Here is a 23,656-nt window from a genome sequence, read left to right as displayed (position 1 = left end):
GGGAATGCAGCTGAAGAATCCCTGGCAGGTGGCCATCCAAACTCTGCTTAAATATCTCCAGCGAAGGAGAGTCCACCAACACTCAAATATTATCATTATCATCATTAAAGGTAAAAGTAAAGGGACCCCTGACCATTAGGGCCAGTCGTGTCCGACTCTGGGGTTGCGGCGCTCATCTCATTTTATTCGCCGAGGGAGCCGGCGTACAGCTTGCGGGTCATGTGGCCAGCATGACAAAGCTGCTTCTGGCAAACTACAGCAGCGCACATAAACGCCGTTTACCTTCCCGCCGGAGCGGTACCTATTTATCTACCGGTACTTGCACTTTTTTGATGTGCTTTCAAACTGCTAGGTGGGCAGGAGCTGGGACCAAGCAACAGGAGCTCACCCCATCGCGGGGATTCGAACCGCTGACCTTCTGATCGGCAAGCCCTAGACTCTGTGGTTTAACCCACAGCACCACCCGCGTCCCTATTATCATCATTACTGGAATTGAATTTGTACTCTGCCCTTCAGAATTTTGATTCTGAAATTCCCAGGTCAGTACATAACAATATGTTAGGATACACAAAGTCATACAAACATCTTCCAGAAAACCAGCAATATGAAACAAATATAAGAAAACGAGCCACCAGAAACCAAAATCAGAGACAACCAGTTCTTAACCTTTTTCATATGTTGTTGTTTTACCGCCAACGGACCACAGTCAGAATCCAGTTTGTTTCAACCATGGTTTGGTGTTATGTGTGGACTTGGCCACGGTTTGCTGGGCAGCCCCACCCCAGATGCTCACTGAGCTACAAAGGCATGAGAGCAAGAGCAGCTGGAAAGCAAACCATACTTTGAAGAAGCAAACTGTGGTTTGTTTGTCTGTGGGGCAACTCATGGCTTGCTAAACCAACGATGGGTTAAAAGAAACCACGGTGTTGTGTTGTGTTGTGTATATGAACCAGGGGTTTCTTTATTCCTTTGGTGCTTTAAGAACATAAGAAGGGGCTGCTGGATCAGGCCAATGGCCCATCTAGTTCCAGAGTTCTGCTGTCATCCTCCACAACCGCTGCATAACTGGCCTTTGAATCAGCACGCAGGAACGGCGGTCTTGCCTTCTCCACACCTTCCTCCTCCTCTCACCTTCTACTAGAAGGAAGAACCCAAGAGGGTTCTTCTGGAGGATTTTGAGGGCCACCTCCACCATTTCCGTCAGGGAAGGGTCTGTCTCGTTGTTCCTGTTCAGCTCGTACACCAGGTCAATCGGCTCAAAGAGGCCTGCGGACGAAAGCCAGAGATGTGAGTGACAGCCTCGTTAACTCTCATGCTCCATTCGAGTCCCTGATCTCACTTAAATAATGTTTTTGTCTGTGTATTACATGTTTTCTCATTTTGCTTTATTGGCCAAGGGAGCCGGCGTACAGCTTCCGGGTCATGTAACCAGCATGACTAAGCTGTTTCTGGCGAACCAGAGCAGCGCACGGAAACGCCGTTTACCTTCCCGCCAGAGCGGTATCTATTTATCTACTTGCACTTTGACGTGCTTTCGAACTGCTAGGTGGGCAGGAGCTGGGACCGAGCAACGGGAGCTCACCCCGTCGCGGGGATTCAAACTGCCGACCTTCTGATCAGCAAGCCTTAGGCTCTGTGGTTTAACCCACAGCGCCACCCGTGTCCCCATAAACTAGAAACTCACCCATTAAATAATCCACCTTGTTCAGGTCAAGCTTCATCAGTTCTGTCCGATTCCACACATAAAAGGCATTCTGGGGAAGAGAGAGAGAGAGAGAGAGAGAGAGAGAGAGAGAGAGAGAGATCAATTTGCCACTGAGGAGCACCTTTGGTGGTGGGGTGCGGTGATGAGGTGCAATAGCAGTACCTCCAAGGGGTTGTCTGGATTGGGCCCCTCTCATCAAGGCCACTGTGCTTGTTTCCATGACTATAGTAGAGTGTGAGGGTGACCAGAGATCATTCACAAGGAGGAGAACTGGGACCAAACAGATCCCCAACTGGGATTGTCATTATTGCTGTGGGTTTGGGGGGGATCAGTCTGGGTGATCCAGTTCTTGGGGTCCTATAAAAGGTACAAAAAGATAAAGGACCCCTGGACAGTTAAGTCCATTCAAAGGCAACTATGGGGTTTCGGCACTCAAATCTTGCTTTTCAGGCCGAGTGAGCCGGCGTTTGTCCACAGACAGCTTTCCGGGTCATGTGGCCAGCATGACCAAACCGCTTCTGGTGCAACATAACACTGTGACGGAAACCAGAGCAAACGGAAATGCCATTTACCTTCCCGCCGCAGCAGTACCCATTTATCTACTTGCACTGGCGTGCTTTCGAACTGCTAGGTTGACAGGAGCTGGGACAGAGCAACGGGAGCTCCCCTCATCGCAGGGATTTGAACTGCCGACCTTCTGATCGGCAAGCCCAAGAGGCTCAGTGGTTTAGACCACAGCGCCACCTGCATCCCATGGGGTCCTATACCCGGTGAGGGTTAGGATCTAAGAGAGGATTCTGTTGCTGAGCTGGTTGGACAGGTTTCTTTGTAAGACATTGACCTTAGCTGGCCATATGTGTCATCATCAGCATCCCAAAAGAATGAGCCAGGCTACAAGAGCTACAACTGAGGGATGGTTCCCTCCAGGCTCATGGACCCCACTCTCCTCACTGTTAGGTAGGAGAACAAGAGCCAGAGAGCTGAGCTGGAAGCCCATAGACCTGTTTGCTCTGTGCTGGACTCAAAGCAGCGACTGATGCAAGACACAAGATCTGTTGGGGTGTCAATGGCGTGAGCATCTCATGCTCAGGTTGGATATTTGCGTGAATCAAACCGTATATTCTAAAGACACCGCAGCCTCTGCCAACCTTCATCCCGAGGAAATCAAACTCTGGGAAAGCCAACTGGCTGCTCGGAGACTGGGGTGGGGTGGAACATCATTACGATTATAATCGCCACCCCAGACTCCACCGGGAGGGTTGCAAAAATGTCCCAGTTACCTTATCTTTTGGTTTTGTCTTCCTCCATGCCTCAATGAGGTTCCTGCCATCCAGCCGAGTCCCCCGGAACTTCTCTTCGTTCGGATATTCCACATCGCTGGTGTTCTTGGGGAACATGTACTTCCGACCCCCTCCCATAATCACCTGAGCAGGAGGCAAGGAAAGGAGTCTGTTTCTACCTGGCATGCATTTGTACACTACTTAACCAATCTCTCTGTTGTGAGGTATAGGTATGCCTTCATAAAAGCCAGATTTAATGTTTTCCCATCAAATGTTTTGGGCAATAGACTTTCCAATGGTCAAATCTCCCTCCTTTGCGACTGTAATAGTGGTTCCATAGAATCCTTACAGCATATATTTTTTTGCTGTCCAATTCATTCGGCAGCTCAGTCCAAATTTTTGGTTCCACTTTTGAACCAAAAGCCAAGGCCATCCTACCTCCTGACTGGGCAAGGGTTTGGCACAGGGCCACAGGCCAGTGGTGAGACATGTGCTTCTCAGGCAGGAAAGCCTCAGGTTCAATCCCTGGCAGAGAGTTAAAAGGTAAAGGGACCCCTGACTATTAGGTCCAGTTGCAGACGACTCTGGGGTTGCGGTGCTCATCTCGCTTTACAGGCCGAGGGAGCTGGCGTACAGCTTCCGGGTCACGTGGCCAGCATGACTAAGCCGCTTCTGGTGAACCAGAGCAGCGCACGGAAACACCGTTTACCTTCCCGCTGGAGCGGTACCTATTTATCTACTTGCACTTTGACGGGCTTTCGAACTGCTAGGTGGGCAGGAGCTGGGGCCGAGCAACGGAAGCTCACCCCATCGCGGGGATTCGAACCGCCGACCTTCTGATCAGCAAGCCCTAGGCTCTGTGGTTTAAAAAGAAGAAGAAGAGGTAAATTACCCCTGGACAGTTAAGTCCAGTCAAAGGCGACTCTGGGGTTACAGCACTCATCTCGCTTTCAGGCCGAGGGAGCCAGTGTTTGTCCACAGACAGCTTTCCGGGTCATGCGGCCAGAAGGACTAAATTGCTTCTGGCGCAACATGACACCGTGACGGAAACCAGAGAGCATGGAAACGGCGTTTACCTTCCCGCCGCAGTGGTACCTGTTTATCTGCTTGCACTGGCATGCTTTCGAACTGCTAGGTTAGCAGGAGCTGGGACAGACCAACGGGAACTAACCCTGTCGCAGGGATTCGAACCGCCCACCTTCCGATCGGCAAGCAAGCCCAAGAGGCTCAGTGGTTTAGACCACAGCGCCACCTGCGTCCCTAGCTACAGAGCAGGCTGGCTGGAATGCTGCTTCTCTGCCCGAGACCCTGCAAAGCTGCTGCCGGCCAGAGCAGCAGGTCCTGAGCCTGATTAGCAACAAAGCAGCTTAGGGCAGCTGCGTCCTGGCCAGTCCTGGCACTGTGTCTACTGCAGCACCCGACGGGCTCCTGCGCTAAGGCAGGCAAGCAACCGGGGATGCGAGTCAAGCCGGACAGTTTGTTCCAGTGTAAACAGAACACCGTCTGACTCAGCAGGGTGTATCTAAGGACCTTTCCATGTCCTGGACATTTTATCACGCCACTTTGGCTCCGGATACAAGGGAAACGAGAATAACTCAGCTCCGGTTTTGTGGGAAAAGCTGCGGGAATTGTGGTTGTAAGACCTGCGGGACCCAGGAGGGCTCCCAAAATGAGGTTTCGAAGAACCTCGTCTCTCATTCTGCTCGGGTTCAGACTAAATAAAAAAGGGGGGTCGTCGGGTGGGGGGTTAGAATGTTAATAAAAAACGTGGCCCAAGAAGGTAAGTGCTGAGCAGGGCACTAGAGACATTTTGAAAGGGAAGGAAAAGTCTAAGGAAAAGTCTAAGGACATATGTGGTTCATAAACCTCTGCAGGTTTAAAAGAGATTCTTCCCGACTGTCTCTCTTCCAGCAATCTGTCCTTTGCAGGCTCTCTGCCTAGCCCAATAGGAGCTTAATTCAGCATCTGAGAAGGCCTGCGACCGAGAGCCTGTTTATCTGACCACAATTACGTTTCTTTGCTGGCACACTCCAACCTCCTCCTCCGATTTAGGGTCTTAGAAGGTGAATCATCTAATGCAGCAGAACTGGGCCAGGTTGTGTTGGGGTGGGGGGGGGGAGAGAGAGAGCAATTTGAAGGGGAATATTTAATTACACACCCAACAGAATTGGCTCGCCCAACATGTAATTATTGCAGAACAAAGTTAAAATTATTATCATTTATTTTTTTTAAAATGGACATATTAAGCTGCTTAAATAACAGATTCAGCTTTTTGCTTTATTTTTGCCATGGGGTTTATTTGAAGTAGAGAGACACACCCACCCCCTATTTATTTACCCCGGGGGGGAATGCGGTGCCGGGTTCCATCGGATGATGCGAGTGGTGAAAGGAGTCCGGAGACTGACCTCTGTCGCTCAAACCGCAGGGTGGCTGGGGCCGTTGTGGCCCCTGTTTGCATTGCCACGGCTGCTGCAACCAAGCTAACATCTCCCCTGGCATCGCCAACTGCTCCTGGGCCAGTGCTCCAGGTGCCCGCAGGAAGCAGGAATGCGAGGTCATGCCTGCCTTAGCCTTGTGGAGGGGGAAGAGCATTCTGTGAGGTTTGTGGCAGGGTGGGGCTGGCTCCAGGCCCCTGGCCCTGCCTTTGCCCAATCTTCTGGGCCCCCAACACCTCCCTTGCACAAATCTACGGTTCGCACTCATGCTTTACTGCTGCTGCTTCCGCAACCTGCCAGGAGAGCGCATGGTTTTGCCCGGTGAGAAATCTTAATTCCATGGCAAGGCCTCAGAAAACTGGGAGTGGGAAGCCAACTGAGTTTCTGAGCTCCCTGGCTCAGCCTCCTCTGGGCAATCCAGGAACCCCCATGTGCTTGCATGGCATTAGTGTCTCCTAATAACTGGTTTCCTTTGCCTGCACACTGCAAAACGCCTCTTCACACAGAGGAATGAATGCCACAGCGAGCGGCCAGCACCACATTGAAACGGGCCTCTCTCTCCCCCCCCCCAACTCACTCCCTTTCTCTCTCTCATTTTCTCTCCTGCTTCAGCTGGAAATTTTTTCGCCCTGGGGGTATATATTTCATTCTGCGTTTGTTAGATTAAAGTCCTCTGAGGAGCATGGGAAAAAATCCCCGTTCCTTCATCCGGAAAATGCCATGTCACCAGATTCATGGGCACTAGGAAGATCCTGATTGTATATTGATTACTTTTAAAGACTGAAGAGGGGTTTAAAAAAACCAGAAGACTGTGTTATACTGAGTCAGACCCAGGGGGCGTAGCAACGTGGGGGCGTGGGGAGCGCTGCGCTCCGGGCGCCATGCCAAAGGAGTGTGACAAAATCCCCCCCAGACTGATTGGCATGGTGGGACTCGCACCGCCAGCGGGTGTATTTGCGCGGTGGCGTTTTCACCCCCTGGCGGGTGTCGCCTAATAGCACCCCTGGGAGGATCGCCCGTGCCCTGGGCAGGTCACCCCGCCTCCATGGGCAGATCAGGTACGCATCATATTTGCCACTCCAGGTGCTCCAGCGGCTTCCTCTGCCACTGGTCAGACCCTTGGTCTGTCTAGCTCAATGTTGTCTACACTGACTGGCAGCAGTGGATCCCCAGGGTTTCAGGCAGGGAAGTTAAGACGAATGTTTGTGTCTTTAAAAGATGTCCGGTGGTTGCTTCATCAGGTATGTCAGAGGGAAAGGGTAAATGTCTGAATTAAAGGGTAAAGGTAAACGACCCCTGGATGGTTTGTTGTTGTTGTTGTTCAGTCGTTCAGTCGTGTCCGACTCTTCGTGACCCCATGGACCAGAGCACGCCAGGCACGCCTATCCTTCACTGCCTCCCGCACTTTGGCCAAACTAATGCCAGTAGCTTCGAGAACACTGTCCAACCATCTCATCCTCTGTCGTCCCCTTCTCCTTGTGCCCTCCATCTTTCCCAACATCAGGGTCTTTTCTAGAGAGTCTTCTCATGAGATGGCCAAAGTACTGGAACCTCAACTTCAGGATCTGTCCTTCTAGTGAGCACTCAGGGCCGATTTCTTTGAGAATGGATAGGTTTGATCTTCTTGCAGTCCATGGGACTCTCAAGAGTCTCCTCCAACACCATAATTCAAAAGCATCAATTCTTCGGCGATCAGCCTTCTTGATGGTCCAGCTCTCACTTCCGTACATTACTACTGGGAAAACCATAGCTTTAACTATATGGACCTTTGTCGGCAAGGTGATGTCTTTGCTTTTTAAGATGCTGTCTAGGTTTGTCATTGCTTTTCTCCCAAGAAGCAGGCGTCTTCTAATTTCGTGACTGCTGTCACCATCTGCAGTGATCATGGAACCCAAGAAAGTGAAATCTCTCACTGCCTCCATTTCTTGGACTTAACCCTGGATGGTTAAGTCCAGTCAAAGGCGACTATGGGGTTGCGGCGCTCATCTCGCTTTCAGGCCGAGGGAAGTGGCGTTTGTCCACAGACGGCTTTCCAGGTCATGCGGCCAGCATGACCAAACTGCTTCTGGCGCAACGGGACACCATGACAGAAACCAGAGCGTACAGAAACATCGTTTACCTTCCTGCTGGAGCGGTAGCTATTTATCTACTTGCGCTGGCGTGTTTTCGAACTGCTAGGTTGGCAGGAGCTGAGACAGGGCAACAGAAGCTCACCCGATCACGAGGATTCGAACCACCGACCTTCCGATCGTCAAGCCCAAGAGGCTCATTGGTTTAGACCACAGCACTACCCGCATCCCTGAAACCTCTGAATTAAGAGCTGTTGGGGAGCACAAGTTTAGAGAAAAGGCAAGTCGGAGGCAACAGGAAAGTTTATACAATTATGAGCGGCACAGAGAACAGCACTAGAACTCGTGGCTATTCAAAGAAGCTGGATGCTGGAAGACTGAAGAAGATAAAAGAAAGGACTTCTTCAAGTGCATGGTTAAACTATGGAACTCCTGCAGGATGCAGTGATGACCACCCGTTGTTGTTGTTGTTGTTGTTGTTTAGTCGTGTCCGACTCTTCGTGACCCCATGGACCAAAGCCTGCCAGGCACTCCTCCTCTTCCATTGTCTCCCGCAGTTTGGTCAGACTCAGGTTGGTAGCTTCGAGAACACTGTCCAACCATCTCGTCCTCTGCCATCCCCTTCTCCTTGTGTCCTCCATCTTTCCCAACATCAGGGTCTTTTCCAGGGAGTCTTCTCTTCTCATGAGGTGGCCAAAGTATTGGAGCCTCAGCTTCAGGATCTGTCCTTCCAGGGAACACTCAGGGCTGATTTCCTTCAGAATGGATAGGTTTGATCTTCTTGCAGTCCATGGGACTCTCAAGAGTCTCCTCCAGCACCATAATTCAAAAGCATCAATTCTTCGGCGATCAGCCTTCTTGATGGTCCAGCTCTCACTTCCGTACATTACTACTGGGAAAACCACAGCTTTAACTATACGGACCTTTGTCGGCAAGGTGATGTCTCTGCTTTTTAAGATGCTGTCTAGGTTTGTCATTGCTTTTCTCCCAAGAAGCAGGCGTCTTTTAATTTCATGACTCCTGTCACCATCTGCAGTGATCATGGAACCCAAGAAAGTAAAATCTCTCACTGCCTCCATTTCTTCCCCTTCTGTTTGCCAGGAGGTGACGGGACCAGTGGCCATGATCTTAGTTTGTTTGATGTTGAGTTTCAGACCATATTTTGCGCTCTCCTCTTTCACCCTCATTAAAAGGTTCTTTAATTCCTCCTCACTTTCTGCCACCATAGTTGCAGCGCCCCAAAGGCTCCACACCCAGTGCAACTCAAACTGGTCGCGTTCCCCTAAATCCACCTCTTAGCGACTATGCTCCGCCTTTCGAGGGCTATCGCATGGAAGAGGGAACAAACTTATTTTCTCCTGCTCTGGAGGGTAGGACTCAAACTAATGGCTCCAAGTGGCAAGAAAGGAGATACGGCAAAACTTTCTGATAGAAAGAGCTGTTTGGCAGTGGGAAAGGTCTCCCTCTGGAGGTTGTGGTCTCTCCTTCCTTAGAGGTTTTTTAAGATAGCCGTCTATCATGGACGCGGGACCCAGGTGGCGCTGTGGGTTAAACCACAGAGTGTAGGGCTTGCTGATCAGAAGGTCAGCGGTTCGAATCCCTGCCACGGGGTGAGCTCCTGTTGCTCGGTCCCTGCTCCTGCCCACCTAGCAGTTCGAAAGCACGTCAAAGTGCAAGTAGATAAATAGGGACCGCTCCAGCGGGAAGGTAAACGGCGTTTCCGTGCGCTGCTCTGGTTTGCCAGAAGCGGCTTTGTCATGCTGGCCACATGACCCGGAAGCTGTCTGCGGACAAACGCTGGCTCCCTCGGCCTATAGAGCGAGATGAGCGCCGCAACCTGAGTCGGACACGACTGGACCTGATGGTCAGGGGTCCCTTTACCTTTACCTTACTATCATGGACAGTTTAGTTAGGATTCCTGCATTGCAGACCAGACCAGCCACACAAAGCACCAAATGGGTGCCCAGCTACAGCCCGTCATCCAATGCCTCCATCGCTGCCCGCAGAACCTCCTGTGTGAACATCGGCCCATTGAGACATCAACATTGCCTCTAGGCGCTGCTGGCATCATTCCACCACCAGGGGGAGCTGTGTCCCCTCCTGCTGTACCCACTGCCTGAGACAATAGGCATTGATCGTGCTTTTGGGCAAGCAGTGCCAGCTGGCATGGGGTGCCCTGCTGTGACGATGCAACCGATGCGCTCTGCTACAGTGGCCCAGATAAAAGATTAACGCACGACACCACGGCACATCTTTCGAGCTTCTCTTCGCCCTGGACGCGGAATGCATCTGCAGAGAGGGTGCCCTCTGGCCTCCTGGCACTCTCTCGCCCTTGCCAGCTTCCTGCGTTTGAGGGGAAACGGGCTGGGGAGGTGGGGGCTGCTGCTGGCTGGGTCCTCGAGAGAGTGGGCCTGAATAGCAACAGGGGCTCGTTGCCCGAGTGCCAGGTGCAGGCAGTGGCTGGGGGAGAGGCCACCCTGCTCGCTCGCTTTCTCTCGCCTCTTTGGGTTGCAAGGCCGAGGACGAGAACAGCTGTTGTGGGAAACAGAGACACGATTCAGGCTTTCTGGTCCGGCATGAAGAAGAAGGAGGAAGGGTCTGCGCTGCCGGAGACTTTATTGGGTTGCATTCTCAAGGGCCTCCCCTCTCGCCCCCCTCAGAGCCGCCGTTTCGCACAACTTTTCCACTCTGAAAGCTGCATAGTTAAATCAGCAGCTTGGAAAACGCCAAAAGCTTCTAACCTCGGCCTATCCTTCTCAGCCAGCCAAGAGCCTGACTGTTGTTCCAGACGAGGGATAAATGAAGTCACCCATTTGGGGTTTTTCTCGTTTTTTCCAATCTCAACTTTCTCCACATTCTCACACCGCTTTGCCATTTTTCGTTAAGGTCCCCAGGAAATTTTGCCAGTATCCGAATGCAAATTTCTCCTTGGCTACACTCCCTGCCCCCCCATGCAATTAGCCCTAATGTTTGCCAGCAGATTTTGGTATGTCCTTTCCACTAATGCATTTCCCTTCAATATAAACTTTTATCCATCAGCACCATTTGGCATTGCAAAATTCAGAGAAGTGGGGATTTTGAAGAGTAGCTGCAATTAGGTATGTTTATTCTTTCGGGAAGTACAGATCCCAAACCAAATTCCTTTCCCATCCCCCTTCCAGATGACTTATCTGTGCAACTGATAAAACATAGGGCTGTCACCTGATTCCTCAACTTTTGTACAGCCCATCGTGGGCTTCCCCCCACCCCACCCCTCTGTTCAGCCACCTGGGCTAGAGATTTTAGCTTTCAATAAAAGGGAGCAATATCAGGACAGCAGTGGTGTATCTTCCACAAGAGCAGGGTTCAAGGGCAGAGAGATGATTCTTTACGCACAACCGAGGAAACATCTTGACTCACAGGGAGACAAACTGCTTCTTGGAAGTAATTGCAATGCAAGGCCAAAGATGGTAAGGGAAGGAGGAGGAGGAGGAGGAGGAGAAGGAGAAGGAGAAGGAGAAGGAGAAGGAGAAGAAGAAGAAGAAGAAGAAGAAGAAAGAAAGAACCACATGTGCCTGAAAGAAACAGGCAGTTTTTCTGTGAATGTTGTGGGATAGGTGATTCTGTTTCATTCATAGATAGATCTTTAGATTACCACCCATTTTTTTTTTAGCTCACTGCGAGACAGACAGACAGACAGAGAGGTTTTTCTCCCAAGGCCCAGCCAAGTCATTAGATGGTAATTCACCCCACAATCTCTAATTTAAGGTCAAAACAAAATAAAATAAAAAATTCCTTCCAGTAGCACCTTAGAGACCAACTAAGTTTGTTCTTGGTATGAGCTTTCGTGTGCATGCACACTTCTTCAGATACACTGAAACGGAAGAAGTGTGCATGCACACGAAAGCTCATACCAAAAACAAACTTAGTTGGTCTCTAAGGTGCTACTGGAAGGAATTTTTTATTTTGTTTTGTTTTGACTATGGCAGACCAACACAGCTACCTACCTGTAACTCTAATTTAAGGTGCTTCCTTTTTTTAAAAAAAGAAAGAAATACATTTGCTGTTGCTTTAAGAGTCCTCATGCTTTAACCGGTTTAAATTTGTACATGTTTTATGCACCATAAAGCGTTGAGAGAAAGGCAGGGAGCAGCTTTTCCCAGCCACCCCCCAAATGAAAAATCTGAGGGGAGCAGGGGGGAGGGGCAGGGATTAAATAATCTGTCAATTTTCCGGTTCCCTGGCTTTCTAAATTTTCCAGTCTTCAATTCAGATCTCCACATCTCCACAGCAATTTTAGCTCTTGTTATTGTTTCAATCTTTGTGAAAATTCATCAGTATAATAATAATAATAAACACAGTTTTGCAAGCAATTTCCCCAGAATATGATGCATTTTGTTTGTTATTCCCCCACCCCACCCCACCCAAAAAATACGGGCATCATGGTGCATATTGTTTGGTTGTAGGAGTGCATTGGAAAATCTGGAGAAGTGTGAATTCTGAAGGACAGCTGTGCTTCAAATATTGATTCGAGAAGTATGCATTAAGCAAGCTTCTCTTCCATGCGCAAAACAAAAAGGAAGCAAATGACAGTGCAAATGCAAGATTCACACCTATTGCTCCACCCACTTATGCACCACTGTCATGTGACCCTGGAAAGGTTTCCCACGAGGTCATGTGACCCCTCAACTCAGCCTAGCATACCTCACAAGGTTAGCCTGAGGATAACAGGGTTAAACCACAGAGCCTAGGGCTTGCCGATCAGAAGGTCGGCGGTTCCAATCCCTGTGACGGGGTGAGCGCCCGTTGTTCGGTCCCTGCTCCTGCCAACCTAGCAGTTCGAAAGCACGAAGTGCAAGTAGATAAATAGGTACCACTCCAGTGGGAAGGTAAACGGCATTCCATGCGCTGCTCTGGTTCACCAGAAGCGGCTTAGTCATGCTGGCCACGTGACCAGGAAGCTGTACGCTGGCTCCCTCGTCCAGTAAAGCGAGATGAGCGCCGCAACCCCAGAGTCGTCCTTGAATGGACCTAATGGTCAGGGGTCCCTTTACCTTTAACATGGGGTTAGGGAGGCCGTTTTTGGTCTCCCTGATACCCTTGGAGCAGGACTGAAAATGCAATAAATCAACCCGGAGCTGGATCATCCCTTTCGTGTCCCTCTCGAAACCACCCACCTTGCTCTCCGAAATAACTGCTTGCTGCCGAAACCAGAGAGCGAGAGTAACGCCCGAGGAAGGGCGGCGGCGTTCCACGCACGGCACAGGACATTTTGCGCAAAGTAGAATAATTATTAGGCTTGCGGCAGAGCCCGAGCTGTTCCGCAGTCCCAGGAGACAGTGCTGGGAGCTAAATGGACCGCTCATCTCAGGGGTGGGGAGCCCCAAGGGGCGCATTGCATTCTGGGGGGGGGGAACATGCCAGGGGTGGGCAGGGCCAGGGCAAAAGCAGGCGGAGCAATTGATGTGAATTCTTCCCTTCGCACAGTAGGCTAGTTTCCACACACCCCTTTCTTGCCTCCGGTCAGGCAGGCAAGAGGCATCATCTGAGTCCAGGGACAGGTACCAGTCAGGCAGAAATATTCATGGGGAAGACCATTGAGGGGTGGGCCCTGGGGACAGGGCTGGGGAAACCCAGCCAGGTGGGTGGGGTATAAATAAAATTATTATTATTATTATTATTATTATTATTATTATTATTATTATTTCAAGGGCCATACAGAAAAGCCCAAAGGGGTGCAGAGGATCTCCTGCCCTGAGCTCCCCCACCCCTGAATAACTTGATTTAGTATAAGGCAGCATTGCATGGATGGATATTCCTTCATTTGCTGAATTTCCATCCTGCCTCCCCCCACAAGGAGCTCCAAGTGGTATATATGGTTCCCATCACCTTGTTTAATCCCCGCAACAGCGAGGAAGGTTAGGCTGAGAAGCAGGGACTGGCCCAAGGCCACACCCAAGGAGCTCCACGTCTGAGGGGGAAGAGGAGGGCGTTCAGGATGATTGGGGGGGGGGTCCGGAAGCCAAGCCTTATGAGGAACGTTTGAGGGAGCTGGGTATGTTTAGCCTGGAGAAGAGGAGACTGAGAGGAGATAGGAGAGCCATCTTCAAATATCTGACAAGTTGACAAATAGAGCAAGTTTGCTCTGGAGGGTAGGACTCGAATCAATGGCTTCAAGTTACAACTTCCTGACATTAAGAGTTGTTTGACAGTGGCATGGCCTCCCTCGGAAGGTGATGGACTTCTTTTACTTGGAGGTTTTTAAAGCAGAGGTTGGATGGCCATGCTTTAGCTGAGATTCCTGCATTGCAGGGGGTTGGACTAGATGAGCCCTGGGGGTCCCATCGAACTCGACAATTCTAGGATTCTGTGGCTCCAACCACTACACTGGCTCATCAAAGAGAGATAGAATCACTCCAAATAAGCTGTGATTTCATTTATATTCCCCGCTTTTGATATCCATAGAATCATAGAATTCTAGAAGGACCCAGAGGATCAGTGCTTTTTTTTCTATATATAAAAAAAAATGTTTAGGGGTACTCTCATTTTCCTACTCATATCAAAACACTGCCCCTCAATGAGGCCAAACTTAGATTCACAAAATGTTTAGGGGTATGCGTACCCCCATGTCCCCCTCCCCCCAAAAGCACTGCTAAGGATCCAACCCCCTGCAATGCAGGAATACGCAGCTCTCCCATATGGGGATCAAACCTGCAACCTTGGAGTTATCAGAACCATGCTCTAACCAACGGAGCTATCCAGGTCCCCTCAACCCTATCCAATCTTCATTGCCCTTCTTCCCCTCTTATATTAAAACTGCCCCGCAGCTGTTCTCAGCTGACCCGCGCTCACCTCAATGTCTGGGATGTTTTCGAAAAGCTGGTGTGCGATGTCTTTGCAGCCCTGCTGGATGGCCTCAGGGGGCATCTCGTTGTCTGAGTACCAGTCCCGGTCGGCGGAGTGCGCATAGGCCGCGCTCGGCGTGGCATGGTTGACCCGCGTTGTCGTGACGATGCCCACGGATTTGCCTGGAACCAGAGAAGCGAAGGAGGCGCACCGTCAAGGCAAAGGTGCGCAATTCATCATCCCGGAGGCCTGGAGGCCGAGGCTTTCCAGTGCCGACACAGCATGAACTTTGGCAAAACTCAGCGGGCACAGAAGCTGCGCGCCGCTGGCAGCAGCCTGAGTCCGCTGGGGGATGCTTTAGACTAGAGCCAAGCGCAAAACAAACCTTCCAGGCGAGACGCCACCAAACACCCTCCCCTCTTCTCCCAAGCTAAATGACCCCTCTCACATCTTGGGCATGCAACGGGGTCAAACCGTGCCGCTGAAAACACATTATTCTGTCTATCGACACAGCCGGTTAAACATTGTTCCGCTCTGCGGAGTTAATCATCTCGCCGAAAGTGATTTTTGGCTCTTCTCCCCTGTCCCTCGGAGCCCGCGGAGAACAAGCAGAACAACTGCGCTCTGTGTCTCCTCCAGATCATCCTTTCGCTTTTCGCACTTCCTTCCTTCTCTCCCCCCCCCCCTCCGCCCCCAACCCACCGTCTCTCTGCACAAGCCCCACGGATAAAGGCACGGCCAGGCACAACAAGCCACCTTTGTAATTGGAGCTGGGGGCACACACACCCCTTCAAGGGAGAATCCGAGGGTTTATTTTTAATCGTGGTTTCCAACTGATCCATGGAAAGAGGAGCTCTGTTTGGCATCGCTTTATATAAAAGAGAAAAAGTGCGCAGAGAGGTTTCGAGTGTGGGCACCTGCAAATGTCAGGCTTTGATCTGATTTCGTTCCAGCGCACACCCACACCCCAAAAATCACAGTGTGACCGCCGAGGCCACTCAAACCAGCTGGCCCATGAAAGGACAGCGATCAAACAGGTTCTTCTTCAGACATTTAACTATGGACTCATGTCCAAAACGTCTGATTGGACGGAATGCATTTTTCAAAAGCAATGTTTTCTTGGCATTTCCCGTCTGTTTATTCATTTAAAAAAACAACAACAACAGGAAGGATCTGAGCCTTTGGCTCCTGCAAAACATTTCGGCAGCGACGATAAAGAGGGCCGCTTCTTTGAGCAGCGTGACTTAGCGCTTCCCGTTTTATAAATATCCAGGTGGAATTTTTCTCATGTATATATAATCACACGAATTTTCTATCATGGACAGATGTAATGCGGAGGTTGCAGGTTCGATCCCCGTAAGGGACAGCTGTCTATTCCGGCATTGCAGGGGGTGGAATCCAATTCAGCATTTCCCAAACTTGGGTCTTCCCAAACTTGGGTCCCCATCATTCCTAGCTAGCAAGACCACTGGTCAGGTCACTAGTCCGAAAACAGCTGGAGACCCAAGTTTGGGAAATGCTGATAGATGGTCATCAGGGTCCCTTCCAACTGTATGATTCTATGTCCAGACATTGTGCTACGCTCATTTCAGGCAGGAGATTTTCCCAGCCTCACCTTCAGAGGCCACGGGTCAATCCAGGGCCCTCCTGTATCTGCTCAGCTGCTCCTGGTACCTACCAGGGGGTGCCAGTGCTGTCAAGTATCCCGTTTTCCCTGGGATTCTCCCTTATTTCAAGCAGTTTCCCGCTGCTCTCCCTTATTTTTTATTTCCCTTATATTTCCCGTCTTTAATGGAAGCAGCTCCTCCCCTGCTGGCCAGGGACTGGGTGGGAAGACCTCGCCTACTTGGAGAGAAAAGCCTCAGCCCTCAAAGCAAGTGGGAGCCGTTTCCCGTGCTTACAGGGGGGGGGGGTGTATTCCTCCCCCTGCATCAGCCCCTGTCCGTTGCCGCCGAGCCCCTCAGCCGGCCAATAGGGTTAGCTGGCGGGCGGAGCCTGGCTGCCTTTGAGCAGCTGCTGCTTCCTGTCCTGTTTTGATGGGATCAGACAAGAAGACGATGGGGCTCCATCGCGCAGAGCACATGGCTGCCCTCCTCTTTGCTGGCTGCCCTCCTCTATGCTCCGCTCCGAGCCCGAGCCCGCTTGGAGTTTACATTGCTGCTCCGCCCACTTTTGCTTCTGGCTCCACCCACCACTGACATGTGACTGTCCCCGGGATAGGTGAGACTGCTGATCCCTTGTTTTCAAATCCGAAACTTGACAGCTATGGGGGGTGCAATCCAGGGGCTCTGGAAGCTGCCTTAGACTCTTAAGAATGTAAGGAGAGCCTGGCTGCTGGATCTGGCCAATGGCTCATGCAGTCCAGCGTGCTGATCCCAGAGGGGTCACCTAGATGCCCCAAGGAGAAACCAACAAGCAGGACCCAACTGAAAACAGGAGCCTTCTCCCCTCCTGTGGTTTCTAGCAGAAACTGGTATTTGGAAGCACAGCTGCCTCAAACCACGAAGGCAAAGCTTAGCCATCCTGGTTAGTAGCTGTTTCCAGTCCTATCAAGCAATTCTAGGGATTAAACCAGGGACCTTCCACATGCAAATCGATGTGTTCTGCCCCTGGGCTTTTTATACAGCCCTTCTCTCCAATGCTGCGAAAACTTGGACACTGAGATTCTTTCTGTTCTGCTTGAGTATCAAACCAGTCTCAAGTCCAGCTCTTGTCCCGGACAATGCAGTTATTGTGGTTAAAGTATTCTGACACCCTTCCGGAAAGTTATCTGCGATCTGTTACTAAGTGAAGTTTTAAGAGGAAACTTTTGCTTGGCGGTTAAAATAAGAAAAGCCCACCTATATTCACAAGAGAATCAGAGCAAAACCCAACAGAGCTCAGCTCTGGATCTGGAACGACCCGCAAAGAAAAACGCTTCCCCCACGTAGGGGAGAAAAGTGGAAAATTCCAGCACCTTTTCACTGAAGCCCCATATTGAACAAATGGATTATTATTTTTAAAAGCATTGCTAGAAGCCAGGTGTTGTCTTAAAAGTACAGATAACAGGCCGAGTGATGGAGAGCCATCTTCTGCACACTCGGGAATAAGCAGCATTTAATTTAGAGGGACTTGATTGTGCTGTTAATGGAATAATAAGCAAGCATTTATCTCTCAAAGCCCACGGTTTTCAAAATGCCTTATCAACCAGCGAGCTTTGCTCTTGCAATGTGTATCAAAGCTGCTGCATTTTGAATTGTTGTGACCTGCCCTGGGGCCTTAGGGTGAGTAATAAACCAAATTTATTATTAGGACGTCAACAGGGGTGGGGAAAAGCCTTAGATCACCAGATTTGATCTTCCAGGCCTCTTTATGTAGACCGTGGACTGTGCCCCTCCTCCTACTGAGCTACGGTCCTTGCTTTTAAAAAATAAATAAATCAAAATTCTACTCCTCATGGTTCAGAAGGCTTAAACAGGAACACATAACCTCCAACATTTCTCCAATCAAAATAGGGACATCCTATGCCGTAATCACCTATAATAAAGTGCAAGTCATTGCTGTCAAGTATCCCGTTTTCCCCAGGATTCTCCCTTATTTTAAGCAGTTTCCCACTGCTCTCCCTTATTTTTTATTTCCCATTTTTAATGGAAGCAGCTCCTCCCCTGCTGGCCAGGAACTGTGTGGGAAGACCACGCCTACTTGGAGAGAAAAGCCTCAGCCCTCAAAGCAAGCGGGAGCCATTTCCCGTGCTTACAGGGGGGTGTATTTCTCCCCCTGCATCAGCCCCTATCCGTTGGTGCCGAGCCCCTCAGCCGGCCAATAGGGTTAGCTGGAGGGCGGAGCCTGGCTGCCTTTGAGCAGCTGCTGCTTCCTGTCCTGTTTTGATAGGATCAGTCAAGAAGACAATGGGGCTCCATTGCACGGAGCACATGGCTGCCCTCCTCTTTGCTCCGCTCCGAGCCCGAGGCCGCTTGGAGTTTACATTGCTGCTCCGCCCACTTTTGCTTCTGGCTCCGCCCACCACTGACATGTGACTGTCCCCGGGATAGGTGAGACTGCTGATCCCTTATTTTGAAATCCGAAACTTGACAGCTATGGTGCAAGTGTCTCTGCGTCCAGTCCCTGTGTCCGTGGGATTGCGCTACTGCGCACGTGCCCCACGGACAGCCGTTGGGACTTGGAGCACAGAGACTTCGAGCGGGCGGGCGAAACTGTTGAAGCGGCGGGTGTGCGCGGGCACGCGGCGGGTGCGCGCTCGCGTGGACTTACTTCTAAGCGGCAGCGGCCGTTACAAGTGGCGGCGGGCGAGCGATGTCAAGCGAGAGCTGCTCGGTTGTTAGAGAAAAAAACGAGATAAGCGAGAGCCGCTCAGTCAGCTCTGCGCATGTCCCCGACGTTGCTAGGGCAACAGTTTGACCACATATGTTGTAGCGCCCGTTAATTTAACGGGGTTAATGTACTAGTTAACAATAATATTTCTATGTCATCCATCTAACTGGGTTGCCCCTAGCCACTCTGGGAGGCTTCCGACATATATAAGAAGAAGAAGAAGAAGAGTTTGGATTTGATATCCCGCTTTTCACTACCCGAAGGAGTCTCAAAGCGGCTAACATTCTCCTTTCCCTTCCTCCCCCACAACAAACACTCTGTGAGGTGAGTGGGGCTGAGAGACTTCAGAGAAGTGTGACTAGCCCAAGGTCACCCAGCAGCTGCATGTGGAGGAGTGGAGACACGAACCCGGTTCCCCAGATTATGAGTCTACCGCTCTTAACCACTACACCACACTGGCTCTCCACATGCTATAAAAGCATGATAAAACTTTAAACATTAAAAAATAAGTTCCCTATACAGAGCTATCTTCTGAAGGTTGTACAGTCGTACCTTGGTTGACGAACGCCTTGCAACTCGGACGTTTTGGCTCCCGAACACATGAGTGTTCCGGTTTGTTTATTAAAAGACGCCTGTTTCTTTGGAACCTGAATGTCTGATGCTTCCTGCAGCCAACCAGAAGCCGCGCCTTGTTTTCCGAATGTTTTGGAAGTCGAACGGACTTCTGGAACGGATTCCGTTCGACTTCCAAGGTACCCCTGTATAGTTACTTATCTCCTTGGCTCGGGGGGCACATAACTCCATACCTGCCAACATTTCTCCGGGGAAAATAGGACATTCCGGGATCAGATTAAAAACCGGGACGGCTTCTGTAAATCTGGGACTGTCCCTGGAAAATCCCAGTCTGGGAACGTAGGAAGCTGCCTTGGATCAAGTCAGGCCACTGACTCATCCAGATCAGTTTCTCTGAAGCTGACGAGCAGCTGCTCTCTAGGATTCCAGTCCCACTCATAGCTGTCAACTTCCCCTTTTTTGTGCAGGAAATTCCCTTATTCCAGCGCCGTTTCCCATTGCAAAAAAAGGGGAAAGTTGACAGCTATGGCCGTTTCCCAATGCAAAAAGAAAGAAAGAAAGAAAGGTTGACAGCTCTGGTCCCACCCCCCTCGAGATTGAACCTGCAACCTTCTGCATGCAAAACAGAGGCTTTGCCCCTGAGCTACATCCCTGCCCCCAGAAAAGCACCAGTAACCTTTCACTTTTGCATTCAGAGGGCACACAAACAAGGTTGCTTCCGAACAGCAAGTGGCTTCAAAAGAAAAATAAATTAAAAAACTTCTCACCCAACTCTGGCAGTAAAAGTTATCTGTCGGAACGAGTCACTGGACACCCCTGATTTAGCGCCCATTGTCCCACTCACCTGCCGCCTTCGCCCATTTGAGGATGGAGGTCACCTCGTTCCCCGCCGTGGTGTTGCACTGGGACCTCGTCACAGCCGCGCTGACCCCCAGCGTCCCCTCGTTGGCCTTCACCCCACACAAGTAAGCAGTGGCTGTGCCCGCGCTATCCGGGACCTGGGCATTGGTGTTGTACGTCTGTGGGGAGCAATGGCAGAAGGGGCAAGAGGGCTTAGGCTGCGTTGAGTTGAGCCTCAGCAACTCATTCATTTGTTCGCTTCATTTAATAATACAGTAATAATAAATTATTATTTATATTATTTATTAAAAGACACCTGCTTCTTGGGAGGAAAGCAATGACAAACCTAGACAGCAACTTAAAAAGTAGAGACATCACCTTGCTAACAAAGGTCCGTATAGTTAAAGCTATGGTTTTCCCAGTAGTAATGTACGGAAGTGAGAGCTGGACCATAAAGCAGGCTGATTGCCAAAGAATTGATAATTTTGAATTATGGTGCTGGAGGAGACTCTTGAGAGTCCCATGGACTGCAAGAAGATCAAACCTATCCATTCTGAAGGAAAACAGCCCTGAGTGCTCCCTGGAAGGACAGATCCTGAAGTTGAGGCTCCAGTACTTTGGCCACCTCATGAGAAGAGAAGACTCCCTGGAAAAGACCCTGGTGTTGGGAAAGATGGAGGGCACAAGGAGAAGGGGACGACAGAGGATGAGATGGTTGGACAGTGTTCTCGAAGCGACTGGCATGAGTCTGACCAAACTGCGGGAGGCAGTGGAGGATAGGGGTGCCTGGCGTGCTCTGGTCCATGGGGTCACAAAGAGTCGGACACGACTGAACGACTTAACAACAACAACAACAAATTTATACCCTGACCATCTGGCTGGGTTTCTGCAGCCAACAGAATATTAAAAACACAATAAAACATCAAACATTAAAAACTTCCCTAAACAGGGCTGCCTTCAGATGTCTTCTAAAAGTCAGATTGTTGTTTATTTCCTTGACATCTGAAGGGAGGGAGTTCCACAGGTCGGGTGCCACTACCGAGAAGGCCCTCTGCCTGGTTCCCTGTAACCTCACTTCTCTCTGGGAGGGAACCGCCAGAAGGCCCTCGGCCCAATTTGTTAGGAGAAAAGACAAAAACAACAACAACATCTAACACAATTGAATAGAATGCAGTTCGGATGTTTGTTGCCTCAGTCGTCACACTGGTGGCAGCCCAGTTAAAAATGTCCCAGTGCAAATTAAAAATACTCAAGGAATTGAAGCAACCTTGGCTGTGGTTGGCATAGGGCTCGCTTCCTGGGCTGCAGTGCCAAGCTGCCTAGAGTCTTTCAGGAGGGGGGTGGTGGAATATGGGTGCAAACAAGCTCTATAGGCAGGGGAGGAATCTGCACCCATGCCATATAAGGGGCGTGCAGGAGACCTGCAACACACTGACCTAGTTTGATGTGGCCCCGGCCTAATTTCGAAATCCCTCTGCAAGCAATCAGTACAGCCCTCTGTGGTGGGAGCAATGTGCATCATTCCCCTGACAGCCTGGGGAGATGGAGAGAGGGGAGTGATGGAGGGGGGAAAGTTGGTGACAGAAAGGGGAAGGAAAGTGGGTGGAAGAGGGAGAGGGAGAGGAAGGAAGGAAGGAAGGAAGGAAGGAAGGAAGGAAGGAAGGAAGGAAGGAAGGAAAAGATAAATTGATAGAAAAACTTTGGCAGGATTTGAGTAATGCTTGCAATGTACAAAAAACTACGGAAAAACGAATTACTATTTTTTTTAACAAATTAGAGAAAATAAGATAAGCAGAAGGAAAAAAAAAAGATTGATGGTGGTAACGATGGAAGGGTGGAGGGAAGTCAAGGAATTCAGAGAACCCTAGTTGAAGAGGTGAATGATGTGTTTGAATTTAAATTTGTTATGTAAAACTTAAAAAATACGTTTAAAAAAAGAAAATGGAAGATTGATAGATGGATAGATCAACAGATAGATGGAAAGAAAGAGGGTGGCTGAAAAAAGAGAAAGAAAAAGGGGGGGTGACAGAGAGAAAGGACGTTAGCAAAAGCTGCGTGAGAGAGAAAAGTGGGTGGCAGACAGAGAGAGAGAGAAAAAAGGAGTAGCCCCATCGTTTTTTGCTCTGGCCCTGCCCATCACTAGATTCAGCCCCAGATGGTCTTCAGGTGGCCCCTGACAAATTATCCCTTGGAGGCCCGTCCATATGAAGTTTGGACTTTCCCCCACTTGGCCCAGAGCAAGCGGGGGGGGTGACAAAAACAACTTGACCGGACGGAGCATCTTACTTGGGGAGGCTTTTTAAGCTTCCTGAATAAGAAAACCAATAACTGGTGATGATCAGGGGTGGGGTGGGGTGAAATAAGCAGGTTTTCTTGAGTTTAGGAGGAAGAATGCCGTTCGGCCTCTCAGAACACTGGAACGCAGCGTTCGTCCAGGAAAACATATTGACTCTGGGTCTGTGCAAACAGAATGTTTCCTTGATGCAGCCCACAAATTTGCTGAAGGGGCTCCTTGCTGCAGGCGGTTGGGACGGTCCCTTAGCTGTGGAAAGGGCCCAGTTGTGAGATCCTGGGCACGCTCGCTCAGAAGTAGGTCCTGTTGTGATCCATAGGGCTCGCTACCTAATAAGCGTGTTTTAGGGGAGCACACAAACAGCTTGCCTGCATCTAGCTGCTGACACTGGTACCGTAGCTTACTGTAGGAAGCTGATTGGTCAGCACCTCTGCCCAATCTAGCTCAGTATTGCCTGCACTGAGTGGCAGGGGTTATATCCCTACTTGAGAATCCCATTAAGACCATAAGAAGAGCCTGGAATAGCATCAGCGCAGGGAATCGTGTGCAATTCGTTCTTGTGTTTCTTCCTCTTCTTCTTTTTTTTTAAGAAGAAGTCGCGGCCGGTTGACCCAGAGTCACCCCGCCAGGGCACAAGGGGTGGTCTACCAAACATGTGAATGCATCCACCACAAGATGAGCCAAAACAGAAGGTGCCTATCGCTGGCAGATTCCAAGCCGAGGCTGGGAGAAATTTCCTATGTTTGCTTTTGTCACAGCGAAGCAGTTAAGGAGTTGCCCTTGCTCTGGAAAGGGCCAGCTTCCAGATGCCGTCGGGGGGGGGGGGGTAGCTGTCCAGGGGGCTGGACCCGCAAGCAGGATTTGAACGATGAGCAACAGGAGGGATTAAATATTACAGTAGTTTCGTTAAAGTTCAGAGGGAGAAAAATAGAAACACCATGGAAAAGGGGCTGGGAAGTCGGGGGGCAGAGAGTTTTTATTATGTGTGAAATTTTGGAAAACTTAATAAAAACAACTTCAGGGAAAAGGGAGATCACTACCTCCTTACATCTCTAGAAATGGGGCAGGGGGAGAATGCCCCACATTGTTCTTGCCACCTGAATTTGCTCTGTGTAACAAGTTTGCCAGCCTGCAGCGGGCACTGGATTCAGGCTGCGCCCAGGCTCAGCAAGCTCTGTGAATTTTGTTTTACAATATCCCCATTAGTATGTCTCTTGGCATCACAGCCCCTCTTAAAGGACCGGCTTGATCATTTAAATCAGCCTCAGGCCACCTGGCACCCTCCTCAGTGACGGAGCAACTGCTTTGCATGTCCCAGGTTCAGT

General features: G+C 50.2%; 1 protein-coding gene across 1 annotated transcript in view; it reads right to left on the bottom strand.

The window, feature by feature from the left end:
• The window catches only part of ALPL (alkaline phosphatase, biomineralization associated), a 51,635-nt gene that overhangs the window by 4,904 nt on the left and 23,075 nt on the right, over positions 1–23,656 (bottom strand). The window contains exons 5-9 of the mRNA XM_033156844.1: positions 20,043–20,217; positions 14,321–14,496; positions 2,986–3,129; positions 1,685–1,754; positions 1,132–1,266 (exon numbers count right to left, since the gene is read on the bottom strand). Of these exons, the coding sequence (XP_033012735.1) occupies positions 1,132–1,266; positions 1,685–1,754; positions 2,986–3,129; positions 14,321–14,496; positions 20,043–20,217 (700 nt within the window). The remainder of the gene's footprint in view (positions 1–1,131; positions 1,267–1,684; positions 1,755–2,985; positions 3,130–14,320; positions 14,497–20,042; positions 20,218–23,656) is intronic.

This window comes from Lacerta agilis, chromosome 8 (assembly GCF_009819535.1).
Source record: "Lacerta agilis isolate rLacAgi1 chromosome 8, rLacAgi1.pri, whole genome shotgun sequence".
In the NCBI taxonomy this organism is placed as follows: Eukaryota; Metazoa; Chordata; class Lepidosauria; order Squamata; family Lacertidae; genus Lacerta; species Lacerta agilis.
The sequence above is the reverse complement of the archived record's forward strand: the minus strand, read 5'-3'. Positions and strand labels throughout refer to the sequence as shown.